Source organism: Lepisosteus platostomus, chromosome 17 (genome assembly GCF_059453375.1).
Source record: "Lepisosteus platostomus isolate fLepPlt1 chromosome 17, fLepPlt1.hap1, whole genome shotgun sequence".
Lineage (NCBI taxonomy): Eukaryota > Metazoa > Chordata > Actinopteri > Semionotiformes > Lepisosteidae > Lepisosteus > Lepisosteus platostomus.
Genome location: NC_142627.1, coordinates 23,757,255 through 23,775,901, shown reverse-complemented (window position 1 = coordinate 23,775,901; position 18,647 = coordinate 23,757,255). Strand labels below are relative to the sequence as shown.

The following is an 18,647-nucleotide window of genomic DNA, read 5'->3' as shown; positions in this document are numbered from 1 at the left end:
AGAGATTTTTGGTTTTCAATTGCTTTTATTGTATCAGTGGTTAAAGTTCATAAAAATCTGCAGGCACAATGTCTGCGCCTATCTGAGATTGTAGAGTTTTGTGCAGTTTTAAATCATTTTACAAATAATCAACATTGAACCAATTTCTCCTTAGATTACAATTAAAAACAAAGTGAAAGAAACTTTTTTTAAAATGTAGTGTACCATATAAACAATATCTCATTAAATGACTTAATTGTCACTGACATCACAGAAGTGCAGGTATTTGTTCTCAGACAGCTGCATTTTTAAAAGTCACTAATTTACAACTTGAATTATTCCAGTTCAATATTTCCTGGTAGGCGGTTTTACAATATGAATATATTTAAAAATGCAGATGTCTGTCTTCAGGCAAGACAAAGCCAAGCAGCGATATGCTGTAGACCATACTATGCAGTTCAATATAATGTAGAGAGAAAATGTTTCTTAAAAAAAAAAGACACGTACCAAGTTCCAAGATAAAATCTTAAAAATCCAGGATTAAGAAACTTGCTATACAAAATTTTAAAAATGTACACCATCTGAGCTGCCAAAAGTGTATAAAAGTATAATTTTCCACATAAAACTATACAATAATCCTTTATCAGTAGGTCCAAAAATACCAGGGCATAATTTATCCCAAAAAACATAAGAAGAAATATTCACCCTGTTTAAAAACAGCAAAAAAATATATATTTACATATATATTTTTACAGCTATGATACTCTAAACTTACAGCAGTGCATCTATCCATCTGTCGTCCTTTCTTTTAAAAAAGCACTGTTTAAAACTAGATCACATGTGCAGATTATTGCTGCAGGAACTGGTCGTAAGGCAGGCACGGTGCCCCAGCTAGCAGCGCCAGATACCACTGCAGATTAGGAGATGAAGTCAGGTACTGGAGAAGGAGGGTGGGCACATCCAAGAAGGAGGTGAGAACAGTCAAGGGAGACACGGGAGGTGAATGTTTCTGAGGTAAGTCTTACACGGAAGTGGTCACTCTGTCAATAGCATTATTGACCTCGTTTTTGTTGGAGTCCAGTCCTTTGGCCGCGTTCATGTCGTTCCGCAGGTTCTCCGCTGCCTTCTTCATCGTCTTCAGCTCTCCTGGGTGAGGAGTGGCGCGGCGCAGCAACGTTCCCTGCAAACAAACAACCGGAATCTCACCTTCCACTGGCAGCAAGCAAGACCTCCTGCGTCCAGGCCCCTCGGACAGGGGCTCATGGACGATTCGCGACTGACAGGAGAGAACTCAACATTTTCCTTCAGCACATGGACTGTGCTCAGCAGCTAGACTTGGACATGACCCAACCCTCAGCTAATGTTCTAGCGATCTAAAGGGGACCAACACTTTTGGTCTGTGCGACGTAAAAGTTGGCATTACGCTCCATTAACAACAGCAAGGTTCCAAATAGTGAGTATATCAAATTTCCCACACACACTATTAAATATGTAGTATCTTTAAATGATCAATCTCCAGCACGCTCCCAAATTGTCAATAGTAGTCAGTGATGCTCAACACTACAATCTCTGTACTGAATAAGGAGAAGGAGGACCTATGTTTGCATTCCTCTGAAAGACACACCTGCCAGTGTGTCACTGCTATATGATGGGCCAATGAGTCGAGCCTGTCGAACCCAGTCAGGACCATCTGAGACACAGGAAGCCAACCTGCGCTCCAGCCCAGCTACTAGGGAGCTATCTAAACCTGGAGGTCATACCAGCCTTAAAGACAGAATACTTGAATCTCCCGTTCACGTGACTGGGCCTCAAAGCTCTTCCACACACACCTTCTCGTCATCCTCGTCGTCCTTCTCCTCCTCCAGGAAGCGGATGGCGCTGATCCGGTTCGCCGACGGCCCGTTCCACGCCTCGTCCGACACGTCGGTCACCAGGCTCTCCAGCGCTCCGCAGCGCGCCAGGTTATCTGAGATGCAAAAACAGCCCAAATGACTTTGTGCAGGTATTACGGCTGTACACTTCGCTCTGGAGGAAACACAGAAAACTCCCCGAGAGCCTAGACCACTATGCTCATGACAAAAGTAATTAAGACATGACCGGAGTGAAGGACTTCCAGGTGAAATTTCCAGGTGCTGGCAAAAATGCTTTTGTTATTCCTTGGTCCCCCAGAATAAACAATCTGGCCTAGTGGTAAAAAAAGTTAGATGATTTGAAACTGTCCTGTGTCACATCAAGACGAGATGCTTCAACCCCCATCTGCGATGAACCTGGACAGACAGTACTTTATTCCAGAAAATGGCAAGGCAACCATCCAACGATGGGTCTGATGTCAGCTTTTTTAATTTCAGAATTTCAACTCAAGTGAATAAGAATATACAGTAAAAAATAAAGGAAAAAATAAAAAAAAATACATAAAAGTACAAACTGTAACCGATATGCATGTAGTCATTTTGCCAGGCTGATGTTGATCACCTCTACCTCACAGCAAGCCAGTAATGGCGGACAGCCAGATAATACTAATCCTCTTTACTTTCTCAATCTGCTGTGCGGCCACAATATCAATGGCTGAGCCACAGAAAAACAGAGTCACTACAAGCACCCTCCAATATGCTCTCAAATGTCAGAGCTGGTGACATCTGAACTAAAAGTACAATCTGTACTGTGCCCTGTTGATCAATCAGGCCACAGACCCAAAGACGGGAAAGGCAATTAGGATACTAAGGAACCAAGTGATTAAAGAAATCCTGTTGGATTGTTTACCAGGTTCAGTAATCAAAGAATCAGGCAAGAAAAACTGAACAACAAAACAGTGAACTACATGCAAACAGCAAACTGTGATCTGCATTAAAAAAAAAACTCTGGTGAAGAGACGTCATATTAAAAAGATAAACCTCTAAATGATAGCAAGTTGAATTTCATAGCTACCTTATAAGAAATTTAAAACAGACCAGCCAGGTTCAAGGTGGCACAATTTCAATCAGAAAAATGGATAATCTTCAAATTTATTCAATTTGTATGGTAAGTTTATCATCTGAAAATACTAAATGTAATCCATAACTATGTATACAGGTTTTATCTGGAATGGTAATATCTGAGAACACGATCATCAACCTTACCGATTCTCACAATACTTGCAGATGCTAAATGTTACTATTGGGCTTTTCAGCTCAGGGTTTTTAAAACATGATTAGAACCCAGGGCCTCTGCCTCATGGCATCCTATTAAAAAGGCGAGATCTTCCATTCTCTGGCCTCACAAATATGGCCATTTTTCTTCAAATGGGCCACATTTCCACACATACACTAGATATACGCCACAGCAGTGGTTAGGATCACTGGAAGGCTGGGGTTCAAAGCCCAGCAGAGACACTGTTGTTGTACCCCTGAGCGAGGTGGTTCACATGAATTGTTCCAATAAAACACCTGGCTGTAAAAATGGGTACGAAGGCAAGTTGCTCTGGATGAAAGACATGTCTTTGTTTAACTCCCCTCACTTTGCCATGATTTGCACTGACAGGCTCCAAGAAACAGACACATTTTAAATAGCATTTTAGATGACCAAGAGCCGTGCCTGTTCGAAAGACCTTTTCTTGATCTCTGTCTTCTGGCTTTTGTTCCTCCTAAGCTCTCAGTTACATTGTTGAGCTAATGGCATAATTAATACCTCTAACCAGGCTCCAACATGCTTCTAACAGTAAATGTACCTTTAATGAAGTGGAAGCTTTGAGCAATCATCTGTAAAGACCTTAAGAACAATCCTACACCTAATTAAGACATTCAGGTTTATTGCTTAATGGCAATTCAAGTTGAAACAAGGACCCAGGCCCTCCAGGAAGGAGCGCAGGGCCTGACCTGCACACCATCCTGCTCTTTGTGGCCCCGTCTTGTGTATCACTGCAAACACCATGGTCTTAAAGTTGGTTTTCTGCTCTACTGCTTCCCAAATGGTCACATAAGAAGAGTGTAAAAGCTACAAATAAGAAGAAGCCATTCAACTCATGTTGTTTGTTTAGCTTAAAATCCCTAATTGTTCTGATCGCTGCAAGCTTTACACTCGTCTGCAGGCAGGCTGATGTAGGTTCACAGTAAATGTACCAGCAGATGCCATTATCCACAAGGAACGTACCCGATTTTGAAATGCTATTGTATAAATCACCTAAGAAAGAAAAACTGGTTTCTTTACCTCTTGGCTGGCAGTGCTGAGCCCTGTGCCCACACAGCAGGAAAGAGAAAGCGCAGCCCGGCTCCTCTGGCCAGCCTGCCCACGGATGCCCCACGCTCCGCAGTGCCAGCCCTGTCGTCGCCCCCAAGGTCACAAGGGGGCTCCGTGTCACCAGCCGGCGAGAGCCCTGGCCCCTGGCTGACCACTCCCAACCCTACTGCCAGTGACCAGACCCCGGCTCGGACCTGTGATCACGGAGCTCCAGCCCTCACTCCTTTACTGGTCACCCCCGATAAAATCATCATCTGTACAATTCAACACGACAACTAAGACTCAACTAAATAAGTGATACAGAATAATGAAGAAAAGGGATTCACCATAACCTACTGCATAAGAAACCTAATACAGCAATCTGTATATTTCTACTTAACTGGGTAGCAGGTGATAAATCTATTTCCATTCAAATGTTTAATTTTCTAAGTGAGCTTTTCTTATATTTATAGAGGGTTTGAAATTCCAGACATGTACTGAGTAAACCAGAGAGTGATGTAAAGAGATGAGTAAACCTCTCATCACTTCTCTGATGTACTGTAGTGGAACTTTTGTGATACAACACCAAGTGATTAGTAACTTCACAGCACTACTGTTCAGACCTGCCTCACAGAGTGTTAATAACTGTCCACACCTACAGACTGGCACAGGTCTAAAGAGTTCTCATTTAGAGGACATGGTGTGCAAAAAAGGAGAAAACCATGGTGATATGCTGAACTACGCCAATGCACTTCCTCATTAAATTTCTCTCCATCAGCTTTGAGAGATCTAATAAAACAAAGCTTTGACTACAACAGGCAGGCAATACAGCACAATGTCAGCAAAGACAAAAAGAACTAAGAATGACGCACAATAGTACCTTCTACAAGTAAAATAAATGGGTTTAAATTACCAAACTAGAATTAGTTTGACTAATCTGCACCAACAAAGACTTGCCAGCAGAGAGCAGGAGGATTTGTTTTACACAAAGGGTTGTGGGAGTGTAAAATAAGACTGTTTCAAGAACTGGCCAGATGAGACAGAGGCCCAATGGCCTCCTATCGTTTGCAAGTGTTCTTCTGTACTTGAAAAATACATTTTATCTGAAGCGCATAAGAGACTGAAGGGCCCTAGCTGTCAGACCTCTGCAGCCAGAACACTAATGCTTAATACATTATCCTGGAAAATTACTGCACTGCTTTCCTGGCTGAAGTACTGACTAAGCTTTTGCTGACATGAAATTCTCAGACAGATGGGAGTACTTTGTTTCTGAAAATGGGCCTCCTCTACAGATGGCTGCAAATCTTCTCATTTTCCAACGGTGTTTCTAAACAGGGTGAACAATTTTTAATTAAACTAAAATGTTTAACGAACAGCACTTCACATTTTATTGCTGAAGTAATCAGTCGTAAGAAAAATAAGTTTCACCTTCATATATGCTCTCATCCAATCAGTAGTGTTGTGAGAACACAGGGAACAAGAAAAAGAGAACTGTGCATCACCCACTTCTGTGTATATTATGTATCTCTATTACCGCATTTCAAAAATTTCTTTCACCTACAGAAGTGACGGACTTAATGCTGTAACACTTCCCTCATAATCAGGCATCCAACAAGCTAATGGCCAGAGAACACTGAAAGCACTCTATGTATCAGGAGAGGATGAACTTAACCAAGCAGAGGACACTGACTGCTATGATCAATTGCACTCATTTATTATCAGGACTCTGCTAGTCCTGATGAGGGCTGCTACACCCCAGAACATATCCTGGAATAATATGCCGATAGGCAAGACCACCTCCTTCAGGGTACACGCAAGGGCAAAGGTACACAAGGACAGTTTAAGAGACCTTAAGTAACTGGGCCAACGTGTCTTTGGAAAGTAAGAGGAAATCTGAGCCCTCTACTGAAGTCACTATGAAACCGGGGAAGAACATGCTAACTCCACACAGGAGCTGCGAGAAAGCTGTGCAATCACCCATCCCTCCCAATTACTTTCCAAAGCCTGAGAAGTGAAAGCTCTTTAGCTTCTTTTTTACACTCGTATAACAACTTTGCTTGGCATTAGTCACTAGTATGATATATTGAAGAATGAACTAAGATGTTGCTCCTTCTTCCCATGTCCTCTTGGCCATGTTTCTCCCACACAGCTCCTCTGCTTCAAGCTCCCATTAGGCCCCCTGCCTCTGCACACACCAGTCTGAGATTGTCTTTACGAGTGGCTGTCCCTGCCACTCTCCCCCTCCTATGTCCAATTCTTAGAGAGATCTACAACCCTTCTACCTTGAAAGTTTGTCTTCAACACCGCAGTGCTTGACATCAGAGCCCCTTACTGTGCCACTGGGAGTCTACCCACCCCAGCCTCAGCAGTCACACACGGCAGAGCGCCACCTCTTGGGGATCGCAGGCATAGCAAGTCACAGTCAGCTAGTGACCCGATCAGCCACAATCAGGCTCCGCTACTTTCACGCCTCCACTATGAATTTTTAAAGATGTGACTGCGATTCTTTTAGCACCTGTGCGTTTCCAACCCTGGTCCTGGTGAGGCCCGATCAAGAATGGACAATCTTAATCATCAAATTGTAATTTAACTGTTTGATTCAAAACATCATTCGCCAGATTAAGTATTCAAAGGTAATCTGGAACAAAACAAGTGAAACCTCTTACGCCCTCAGGGGGCAGAGTTCACAGATCTTAAAAAATAACCAGCTAAATTGATCTGTAAATTACCTGAATTACTACATGGCAATCCTTCAGAACTAGGAATCTTCTGCAGTTACCCAGGTGTACCTTATTATCTACCATATTTCATGTTTTAGTAGGTTTAGAAGCTCCTAGCTCTAAGTATTGCACTGTGTAACTTACAGTGACTTGCAAAATTATACATATTGTTATTCTTTTGTGCAACAGGCTGTGGATAATGGGGTGAGCTAAAGAAATCAAAGAGAAGGACAGTTTTAGGACAGACATTCAGTCCAGAGCCTCTGGGCAGCAGCACTCATGGGGCCACAGTACCTTGGCTCTCCGGTTCCGAAGGCTGCTGAGGAAGGAGGACGCAGGTCAGCACCTTCTCCCGCGACTCCGGATCCACATCCGTCTGGAATGTCAGCAGTGGCTGGGACTGGTTCTCCGACAGCCAGAGGGCCTTCAGCTTCAGAGTGGTCAGTGACATTGGCAGACAGACCAATCTGGAACATGAACAAGAAGCAGCAGCTTTAGGGCTCATACCCACTAGAGGAACACCACCCCTCCTCCTGCCAGCCACCAGCCATCATATGAACAAAGTGAAAGAAAGAGCCTGTGAGAGGCTTGCAAAAATACTGCTTCTTTACTTTAGTCTTTTGCTTCCTGATCTTTCATGTTTTTTTGCCAGTGTTTTTAATTTTTTTTTAAATAGTTTCCTCACTTCCTGTTCAACACAGTCTGCACTATGCACTTTCCACCTACTCCAAACAACTTTCCCTTAGTGTCCAGAATCATTTTGCTTAGGACAAATCCCATCTGCCACAAATACACAACTTTATTCACGCATGTCAGGGAGTAGTACCTACCTGTTGCCAGACACATCAAAGACATGTAATTCTGTGGCCTGGGAAATCTCGGAAGGAATCCGTGTTAACCTGTTTTCTCGTACACAGAGGACATTAAGGCTACAACAGCCTCCAATCTGAATGCAAACATCGAGGAGGAGAAAAAAGGAAAAGTTAAAATGCTGGAATACATGAACACACTAACGTCTATTCATCAAGATGCATGCCAGATCTATCCAGAGTTGTGAAAGAAAGCCTCATTGTGTAAACAACACTTGAGCTAAAAGGGGATTTGCATCAATTTGATAATCTTGTGTCACCAGAGTGGCTTCCACACTGACTGCTAAATGTCGATGATAGTGGAATGAGTGCAGACAGAGCTAATCAACATGCCATTTTATGACATTTTCAGATGAGCAGAGGTCTTGACGTGAAAAAAAAACAAAGGCTAAATCATGTAATCATGTGGATGAAGTGAGAAAATGTCCTTGCTGAATTCCATCTTTTGGCCAAAGCAGCCATCAATTCCATCAATTCCATCCTGTAACGGTCAGTTTGGTGTCAGATCTATAACTCAATCCGAGGACCAGACAAAACGTGTCTAAAATCAGAACAAATTAAGCCCTGGTTAAACTGGAGACCCAATGGCGTTGCTAATGTGCAGACAGTAATCTGCTCATCAGACAGCATGGAGATCTGCTCAGGCTTGTATCAGTGGGTGAAGCCTTATCAAGCTAAAAAGATACAGATAAGCTTATGTAATTGTGGCAATTACATAGAAATGGCTGAAGTCACATGGTGGGGAAAACCCTCAAATGCAGCTAAGAAAAAACAGACAGGGTCACACATCTCTAATGCAGTCTGTTCCGAGAAGGACTATGATCCGCACTGAAAATTGTGATCAAAGATGAACAAGCACTGCACAAAACACTGTACAGAATTTCTCTAAGCAGACTTGAGAATTTTTTTCCCCAAGAGCAAAATCATTCATTTTGGAATCTTCCATTACATCCTTCTCCTGTTGAACGCCTACAACTTACTGTACCAGGCTCAGTTTATTACAAATGGAAGCATTCCATTAATTCAGACTAATATGCCTTTTCTATTATTGTATTAGGACTATTGATTTTGAATAATTAATTTACAAACATTTAAAAAATTAAATCAAATGGTAGAATACAAGAAACCCAAATAGATTCTGAGACTCAAAAAAGACCAAATGGAAAAAGGATGGATTTCATTAGATCAGTTACTATGCACTAATAAATTCTGTATTACAATCAATACATTATTTATTAATAGCTTACCTGTCTTAAATTACCAAATATTTTCCAAAATGTATGGAAATAATTCACAGTTAAAGTGAATTAATTCAACATGACGTTTATTTCGCTCTTGACAGGGGACGATTCCTTCTGGTAAATTTTAGTCAACACTTAGCAAGTAAGACAAAATCAAGATGTTCCTACTTTTTATCTTGGCCTTGATAAAAGAATTGCACAAAAGCGGCCAAACTATTACACTAAAAGGAGATGCAGAATGTTTAGAAAAAGGAATTTAAATCTACATAAGAGCTTGGATGAATGTTCAGTAAATGATGTTGTCTGGGACGCTGCAGGTGTATTTAGATTCTGTCCTTCACCTTGTCGACACACCTTCGCACTACAGTACCAGCCAACAGGTGTGATTCCAGGCAGAAAGGAAGACAGAGGATGTCAAACCACACTGACAGGCCGGCTGTGAGCATGTGAAGTCCCGATCTGGGCGAGCAGCCCATGACATCCTCACAGCCTCACAGTTTAAAGTCATGCTACAAGCACACACAGACAACACACGAACTGAAGTGCAACAGATATTTAAAATGCAATAAAGCAAAAGATGACAGAAAGTCATTCAGAATCAATGTGCTTATGGACTATGGTTATTTGGAATGACAGCAGGGCATGATTCCACTGAATAGTTCCTTTCAGCACATGAAACCGGATTTGCCAGTGAGCAGTTGAGCAGATTAAGCTTGCAAGTCCCATTAAAACCAGAAAGATAACAGATCCGGTACACAAACCCGCATGCAAATAATGGCAACGGGAAGGCAAACAAAACATTTGAACTTACTCACAAGGCTACAAGATTCAATATGTTCCAAGCAGCAAATGTTCAAAAGCAAAAGAAGAAGTAATCATGGCTTCTTGTTTACTTTAAAATTATTGTACACTGCTTTCAAGCTAAGGTATGGGGCATAGAAGTTTGTAACACGCTTTTACACAAAGCGCCTTCTGAACACATTCAGTACATGCTGTAGTCAAAAGCACGAGTCATACAACTGGTCAGCACAGTCTTTTACAGGAGCCAGCGAGACAAACGAATGCACAGGGAAGACCTGAAAAGTGTACCACAAGAACTTCTGCCAGAAACTTAGATAATGCTGAATAACGTCAAGCTAAATGAAAAACATAATAAGGTATCCTTTTGGCACTGGTGGGATTTATGCTAACCAGTGCAAAGTCGCCATTTCACCAAGCATGCATTCTCCAGGAGGTTATAATGCAAGACCATTCACACCGGTGCAGGGCAGGTTGAAAGGAGGTTAAGATCAAAGATGTGGGTTTGTGCACATAGTGAATGGTTGGCCAGTATCACTCAGGTCCAGAAAACCAATCGCAGCAGCCTTTCTATCAGGACAATTAATGCAGCTCTGGTATTTTTGCCTATGTTGCCTTTGCATAGCTCTCATAGGAAAAATGTCCCTGAGCAGTCCTGGTTAAAACACATGCATTTTGTTTTCCCCGGGCAGGATTCACACTTCCCAGGCAGAGCTCAAGCCTCCTGTCTGAGGTAAGCAAGCAGTGCAGGTCAGCCAGCTGCGCTCAGGCCGTCCGAACCTCGGGGCGCAGGGAGCTGCGGCAGGGCCTGGGGGGACCTCCACGAGGACGGCAGGAACCCGGTCCGTTCACCTCGCGGTCGTCTCCCTGGACTACCGTGCGGCAGTGGAAGCCAAAGCTTAATCCCCACCATGATCGCTAACAGAACCCCCCGCCTACTGAGAAAAACATGGGTCCGGAGCTCTGTGTTACCGCCCAGCAGTAAGAACGCCAAGCACAGCTCCTGGGGGCTGCTGGGTCCACCAGTGCTACTCCCATCACCTTTCACCTGCTCACACTCTCAATAAAGCTAAAATGCATTGTGCACTTAGGGGAGTCCAATCCCGGTCCTGCAGATTTTCTAAGTCTCTTCAAAAGGGAAGGAAATTGAGTCAAAAGTGTGCCGATTTAGGTCGTTCAGAGCCGGCCTGGAAAGAAACCCTGAACTGTATATTCAGCTCCTGACCTAGGAGCTGGTCAAAAGATAACAGATTGCAGCTATTACTGAACCCCCCCTTGCCCTGTTATACTGGCAGTATGCTATAACATATTCACTATAATACATATTAACCTATTTACGTATATATGTACATAGCTTATATACTTTTGTTATAGAATGAAACAATTTTACAGATTTGCAACTCATGCGATGCGTTTACTCCCTGAGCAGAAAAACAACCCTGATTTCTTACTTGCCTCTCATCAATAGCAGAAAAAACTTCAAAGCAGTACACGAGCACATGACACCCTGGGCACCAGCTGAGCCCACGCTGAGGGGCTGGCAGCAAGCTAATGCCCAGGTTCTCTCTAGGCACATCTGGAACATGTGGGTGACTTAAATCTCACAACACTGAGGCACTAGAGGTCATTCAGCCGCTCGGAGCTGGACACAGTCTGCTTTTAAAGTCTTTTTTAATCCTGTGGTTTGAGGCTTCCCTTCAACCCGGCCTCCTAACAAAACACACTCCTTCCAAGACTTCAAAACCAGGAGGAACGGGACGAGGCTGTGTTCCTCTCAGCACAATTCACCTTCCAGCAACTCACAAAGGAATTGTTATAATATAACGCAGACATGTCTAAATAAAGGCATGGCAACAAACCGCCAAGCACCGCATGGTACTTCATGCGCAGCAGAGCTCCATGTTTTTAAGATGCCGACTTGAATTGTACCACCCTTAAGTCCATTAAGTTTCTCATTACTTCGAAATGACAGCAAGCTTCCTTCTGAATGTACTGCACCCACCCACTCTCTCTCCCCATGACTGCTATTTCCTAATAACGTTTACATCTACAAAAGCATGTTCATACAAACTGCTCTGGGCCCATCTACTATGTCAAAACAGTTGGTTTTCAAAATATATTACTGCTTTGAGAATGAACCAGTAGGAACAGGTTTTGAAAGATATAATTAAGTTGAAAATGAAATTCTGTGCTCTGGATATGACTGGAAAACAATTCATGCAGGAATCCAGTGTGAACCAGCTCAGCCAATCAGCCACCTCGTTACTTCACTAATAATAGTGTCACCAGCCAAAATGTTTCATGCTGAATTTTCAATATTCAGTTTATAAAACAGCTTGAAGTATTTCTACAGGGGAGACAAAACAGAACATCTTTTTACATACCTCTTTTGGTAAAGCAATTAGCCTGTTCCTGTCACAATTGAAATTGGACAGTTTCTTAAGTTTTCCAATACTTCTCGGTAAATTCTGCAGAAAAAACAAAAATACCATTTGTCAGTGTTAAATCCCTTCTCTCCCTCAGCAACAACAAAAGCTTAATGCAGCTATATTGCTAACGGTCAGAGATAGGCATCACAAACAGAATGCAAGCTGCTTGCTTACCACCAGCTGGTTTTCTGTAAGCACCAGTTCTGTAAGATTCTCACACTCGCCAATACTGTCCGGCAACTGCACCAGTCTGTTCTGGTCCACCTTGAGGATTGAAAGCTGCTTCAGTTTGCCTGCAGGATAAAAGGGATCAACAACAATGAGCAAACTTAAGTGCAGCTTATTTTACAATGACTGAACCTTGTTAGGGTACACCCCATACTATGAGCCAAAAGTGTTAGCATTCAATTCTTAGTTGGTTTCCCCTCGTGGTTGACGGGAATGATCTTCTATGAAGCAGAAGGTTTAGCAAAGCCTTTAGGGAATCAGGGGAATGGAGCAATACGCTCTCTGGCAGAGGGAGCAGGTCTGTCTCAGAAGGATCTGGTCATGGACAATCTGGTCATGCTGAGCTCTTCCATGCTCCATTTTTAAGAACGAAAGTCGAATAACTAAACAGCAATGATTCATATTTTGAGAGCTCGTATAATCTTACCAATTACATTCCTAACGGCGCTGCTTCACATGCGTCTCACGGATTCAAAGCTGACTTCAGCTCAGAAACCGCCAGGGCGCCAGCAGGTTACAGCAACGGAGAAATAAAAACTACAGGGACCTCCTCCACTTCACCACCAGCGCCCACCCGGGACGGGCACCCGCGCAGGTCCAAAGGGGGACAAGTACCTATGCCGTCCGGCAAGACGTCTATGAGGTTCTGGGAAGCCAGGAGATCGGTCAGGGAGGAGAGCCCCCCGACCTCCTCAGGCAGCCGCTCCAGTTTATTCTCCGACACATCCAGGCACAGCAGGCTCCTCATGCTCCCGATCTCCTGGGTGATGGATTAAACAGCAGGTGCACGTTCAGACTTGCAGTGGAAATATTTCCTGCCTTGAGCCAAGTTAAGAATCGTTCAACTCCTCAGCACCTTAACACCACTGAATCAAACCATTTGGGAAAAAAGGAACTCTGTTTCACCGGTATGGATTAATAATAATATTCAATTTAACATTAATATGAACACGAATGGATTAATAGTGGATTATTCCAAAAGGCACAGAACAATACCTATATATATATAACTTGAGGATACCACTGAATTTTTCAGTGGTCAGAATTGAGCTTAATTCACATACAGTAGGCAAAGGCAGAGTTAATTTAGTGCTCTCATAGGGAGTACATTTTATGCATTTAAGCACAACAGAGAGGCTTAAAGTGCGATATTATTTTTCACAGTTGTGACTTTCAGGTGGCTGGGGGATTGGGACAAAATCAGACCAACTGGGATTTAAGCCCTGCCCAGAGCATTTCAATTTTCAAAAGAAGGCAACACAAAGTATATCTATCATGGGTATTATTTTCTGGCACAACAAGAAACTGAACATACATGTGCATGAACGAAAAGAGAAAATCTGGTCTGGTAACTTCAGGGAATTTCCTCTCATTATCAGCTTTACAAGAAAAGGTCCCTAGAGCTAAGACATTACTTCAGTCATAAAAACTACCCTTCAGTCCCGTTTAACTGGCAAAGAAAACATGGTTTACATCCAAATGCAAGAGTCACATTCAATATTTTCAAGATTATCATGTTCTTCCACCCATCTTCTAATCCAATACAGGACCACAGGGGAGGCAGAGCCTATCCTGGCAAGCAACAGGCACAAGGGGGCGCCAGTCCAGGGCAGGGCACAAGCCAACACACCAGGCCAGTTTTCCCAGAAGCCAGTTAACCTCCCAGTAGGTCCGGAGTTGAGCCCAGGGCTCCAGCACTGCACCATCGTGCCACCCTCTTCCTACCCGTGTGTGCACTAACTTTTCAGCTTTTCAAAAATAGCTTACCGCTGGTAATTCTGATAACTGGTTTCCATCGAGCCAGAGGTCCTTCAGACTGAGAAGGCAGCCAATCGTTTCTGGCTAAAGAGAACAGAAAAAAAACAGAAATCCCTTCATCGCAAACTTTTGGGTTTTGGTGATGGGAAGCATTTGCCAGAAGGCCGATTCATCCTTCACGTAAGTACTTTTTTAAAGCCGTGAGCTGGCATGGCACTTAACTTACCAAACTGTAAAGTTCGTTGTTTCCTAGATCAAGTTCTTCTAGTCTATGCAGTTGGGATAATGACCTAAAAAACAAAAGAAGTTGTAATAAACACCGCTCACGCCTACAAATATTGAAGTACACACAAGATATATGTATACTCATGTTTCCATTTCTCTAACTGTACCTTATTATTATAAACAGGCTTTTAACACCCAGTTCTTAAAGGTTGCTTTGTGAAGTCGTTTTTCAGAATCGGTCCTCACAAATACAGTAACGCCTACAGTATAGACACACACCACTGCATAACGACTACAATGACTTAGCGATACCACCACACATTTATACAAGACTGATTTTCACAAGCAGGACAAGTTTAACGTCACACACTATCCTGAATGGTCACACACATCAGGCACTTCTGGATTTTAATTACTGCATCACTTTTCTCATGTGAGATCGCATGGCACTGCCACTGCTAGTTGTGTGGACTGTGTCGGAAAATGATTTAGAATGAGCTATAACCAGGTAACCATTACTGATTAGAATTACCTGTCCCACACAAGTGCTATGAGGTTGAAAAAGATTTCTTTGGTATACTCACTCTGGTAAGTATGTCAACAGATTCTCTCTCAATTCCAGTGATACCAGGTTACAAAGGCTGAAAAAAAAAATCACAGAAAAAAAAAAAACATTTTTGTCCGTTTCAACAAATTCAAAGTTATTTCCTTGAAGATCAGCATAATACATCACAGAATAAAAAAAGCCCTCTAATGGAGTCCAAATATAAATCTTTGGCTTTTTAAATTGCTTTGTAATGGCAATCATGCCATGTTTGTGATAGCCTGGTTTGGAAACTCAGCCGTGCAGGAAACAGCTGGGCAGAGTGGTTCGAAAAATAACTGGCTGTGACTGACCATGTGGTGCCTCCATATACACGACGCGTTGAAATGGAAAAACTCTGAAGATTTTGAGTGACCACTCCGACCCAGCCTCTCCCCTGTCTGGGCTCCTACCCTTGGTAAGGAGACTAAGATGTCTCAAACCCAGAGGTGGTTCCAGAAGAGCCCCAGCCCTGAGGCTCGTCTGGTTCTCAATTCAACACTCTTAAAGTGGTTACTAAAGTATTTATTGGTAAACGTGTGGATCCTACCTTCACTGCAATATAGCATAATACTGTATTTTGTCTAGGATATGTGTATGATACTTCACATATCTACCAATTAGCATCCATCAGCCCTGTGAAGGTTGTTTGATTTTTCTTTCTCTTCTTGTATTTCTCCTTTTTTGTATCTTATTTCAAGCTCGCCACAAACAAATCTTAACAACCAGAAAGGTTGTTTTGGCAAAAAAGCTGGCTTTGAATTCTGGATCTCTTCATTTGCAGTGATGGCTTCACTCAGTTCATTCTAAGCTCCGCACTTTATGATGATTCATTTCTGAAGCACTGTTGTACAACAGTCCCGACCCTGTCGCATACAAAATGAACCAACACCAACAGAAAGCTCTGACTACAAAAGATCAGGATGATAACACACACCCAGTCCAGTCCTCCCTGTGGGCAAACTGTACTCCCCAGTGCAAGAAGTAGATGGCTAGTCTACCCAAAGTTAAAATGAGGTTCACAGAGCGATTCACTGAAGACAATGCACTGTGCTGTGAGATCTGATCATTTTTATATTTCTGCACCAAATCAAACTGATCTCATACCCTTGATCAGATACTTGTATCTCCCAGTCTCACCTCAGTTTCAAACTACCAGGGCTCATAGCAGCCTTAAAACAGAATCTAATAATCGCTACAAAAGGGGGCCATTTCCCTGACTTGGTACCTAAATAATTCTAGGATTTCATCGCCCATTGCTTGGAAAATACCTTTATTTGAACCAATTTTGACTGTATAATTTGGGGTTAGAAATTATGAATATCTCTACCGAGTTCTTAACTTCAGATTAACCATCGCTTAATTCATACCCAGCCTTGGATTTTCATACCCGGCCACTTTTAACAATGATCTTTTAACAGCAAACTCCCAGCCTGCAATTAATTGTACATATGTAGTTAACTGAAATTAATGCTCAATTTTGCCAAGAACGTAACCTTAAGTAAAGAGTTGATGATTTTAAAACTAAAGCATATTTTGGTTTTGATACCACTGCTTTCAATGTTCAGGGGATAAAACACACAGAAGACAGCAATAAGATAGAGAGAGAGGGATACAGCAGAGCCTTTTACAGCACTACTGTAACAGCAACGAAGTTGGTGCCCTCAGGAGCAGTGCTAGCTCTGCACCAGGGACAGATCCGCTCATCAATAAATCCCTGTATTTCACCACAGGAAACATATATGGGCTGGAATAGAACCAGAACTCCAGGAAAGAGGAGGGTCCAATAGGGTTTGTCATGGTTAAAATAGGAGGGTCCTATTCTTTTTAAGCTACACTAACAGGAGGCAACACTACAAGATCCCAAGACAAAGACCATCAGCTCCTTACTCAACACCATTTTCATGGAAAGATAATAAAACAGCCAAAGGCTCTTATGGCCAGGGGAAAAAAGATTTAAAAAGGCATATGGTCTCTCGTTCACCCAGGCAGTTTGAGTTACAGCAGCATTGAGGTCTTCGTTATCCACAATAAATGGAAAAGGAACAAGTAATAGGTTTATTCCATGCTAAAAAAAAGAAGAAAGAAAACAACGTTTTGGCCATGGAGCCTTCTTCAGGTGTGCCGGGTGAGGCGAGTGAAACAGCTTATTAGTTTCCAAAATCCCCCTGTGTGACTGTCAGACAGGGACTGAAGAACTGCTTCACACTCAGTTACGTAAAGCACTGGACTCCATCTGTCCTTCCAATTTTCACAACAGTTAACTTGCATTAACTTCAAGTCCGACTATTAGTTTTAAAAACGTGTCCTCTTTCATAACTTCCAGCTCTCTGTGGCTTTTGGCTACAGAACTGTGAATTTCAAGCAAATGTCAATGCAATTGAACCAAATGTGTTGTCTTTCACACCTAATTCCAAAGCAATTGGGAATAAAGGGCACTTTTTTCTGATGAAAGGATTGTTATGATCATCATTAACGTGGGGGCTGGGAGATTTCAACAGGCTGAATCTGGTCGAATCCAAACACTGAGGAAAAAAAACAAACAGATCCATCCGTCAATGCTGACACCTCGGTGCTCGGAGGAGGAACCTTCTGAATCCCTAAATCATGAAATGTGGTGAAGGGATGATGACGGGGCAAATGTAAAACGAGGGGGTAGGCAGGACAGAAGAAGGGGTGGTGTGGGGTCATAAACCACCTACAAGCTAGAAAACCAAAGCAAGAGGTTCAGGTGGACGAGAAACTACGGGGATTACACTGCAAAATAAAAGCATTAAAAGTGTTAACAAAGGGTGTATGTGACAGACCACCCCATGCAAACATGGTCACAAGACATTTACAGCAGGGCTTACTGTGCCACTATGAGATCAGGAAGGCATGTAATAAAAGTGATACTACATTACTGGGAGATTTCAACTTTCCACACAGAAACTGGGATACAGTGACGGGATAAGAAAGAACATCCATTTCAACCATATCTATTCCAGCTTCTGCATTTCCTAATATTTTAAAGCTCCAACTTAGAAAGACACTGTGACCTCATCTATTCCAAACAGTCAGGATATAATTAGGAGAACTGATGTAACAGAACCACAGTACAGATTCTTCTGATGTGTGCTTTCGATCTAGAAAGGGGGAGTAACAATTAGGGTTTATAAGTCCAGAAGAGCTTCCAGATGGTAAACTGGAAGAGCTGGATAAAGAGCCAAGAGACTGGGTACCCTGTACTGGGTAAAGAGGTTGACAAATGGGTGGTCATACATTAAAAATACAATGTTAATGGCTGAAAACTGATTAATCCCTAACAAGATGAACTCTAGCAGAATGGACTAAATGGTTTAATGGGTCTAGTAGGAAAAAACCATTAGAGGTAGAAAGTGTTCTACATGCTGCATGAAGGGACCCAAGGATCAATGATGGGAAAAGACCACAGTGCCACAGTGCTTCGGGAATAGCGAATTACAATCGCCAGACACAGGGAAGGCCTTTGCCTTGGCGGTAAAATAATGCAAAGCGTTTGTTTTTTTTCAGTTTTTAAAAAATGTTTTAGTCCTGCACAGAGAGTGCTGCGAGTGAACCGAGCCCAGTATTCAAAATCCAGAAAGGCACTGACAAACTGAAGACTA

At 42.5% G+C, this 18,647-nt stretch overlaps 1 protein-coding gene across 1 annotated transcript in view; it reads right to left on the bottom strand.

Moving 5' to 3' along the window:
• Positions 1–5: 5 nt before the first annotated feature.
• The window catches only part of lrrc1 (leucine rich repeat containing 1), a 37,789-nt gene continuing 19,147 nt past the window's right edge, over positions 6–18,647 (bottom strand). Inside the window, exons 5-14 of the mRNA XM_088610468.1 lie at positions 15,023–15,079; positions 14,440–14,503; positions 14,223–14,297; positions 13,071–13,215; positions 12,402–12,520; positions 12,183–12,266; positions 7,721–7,836; positions 7,185–7,357; positions 1,809–1,945; positions 6–1,159 (exon numbers count right to left, since the gene is read on the bottom strand). Coding sequence (XP_088466594.1) covers positions 1,001–1,159; positions 1,809–1,945; positions 7,185–7,357; positions 7,721–7,836; positions 12,183–12,266; positions 12,402–12,520; positions 13,071–13,215; positions 14,223–14,297; positions 14,440–14,503; positions 15,023–15,079 — 1,129 coding nt within the window. The 3' untranslated portion in view covers positions 6–1,000. The remainder of the gene's footprint in view (positions 1,160–1,808; positions 1,946–7,184; positions 7,358–7,720; positions 7,837–12,182; positions 12,267–12,401; positions 12,521–13,070; positions 13,216–14,222; positions 14,298–14,439; positions 14,504–15,022; positions 15,080–18,647) is intronic.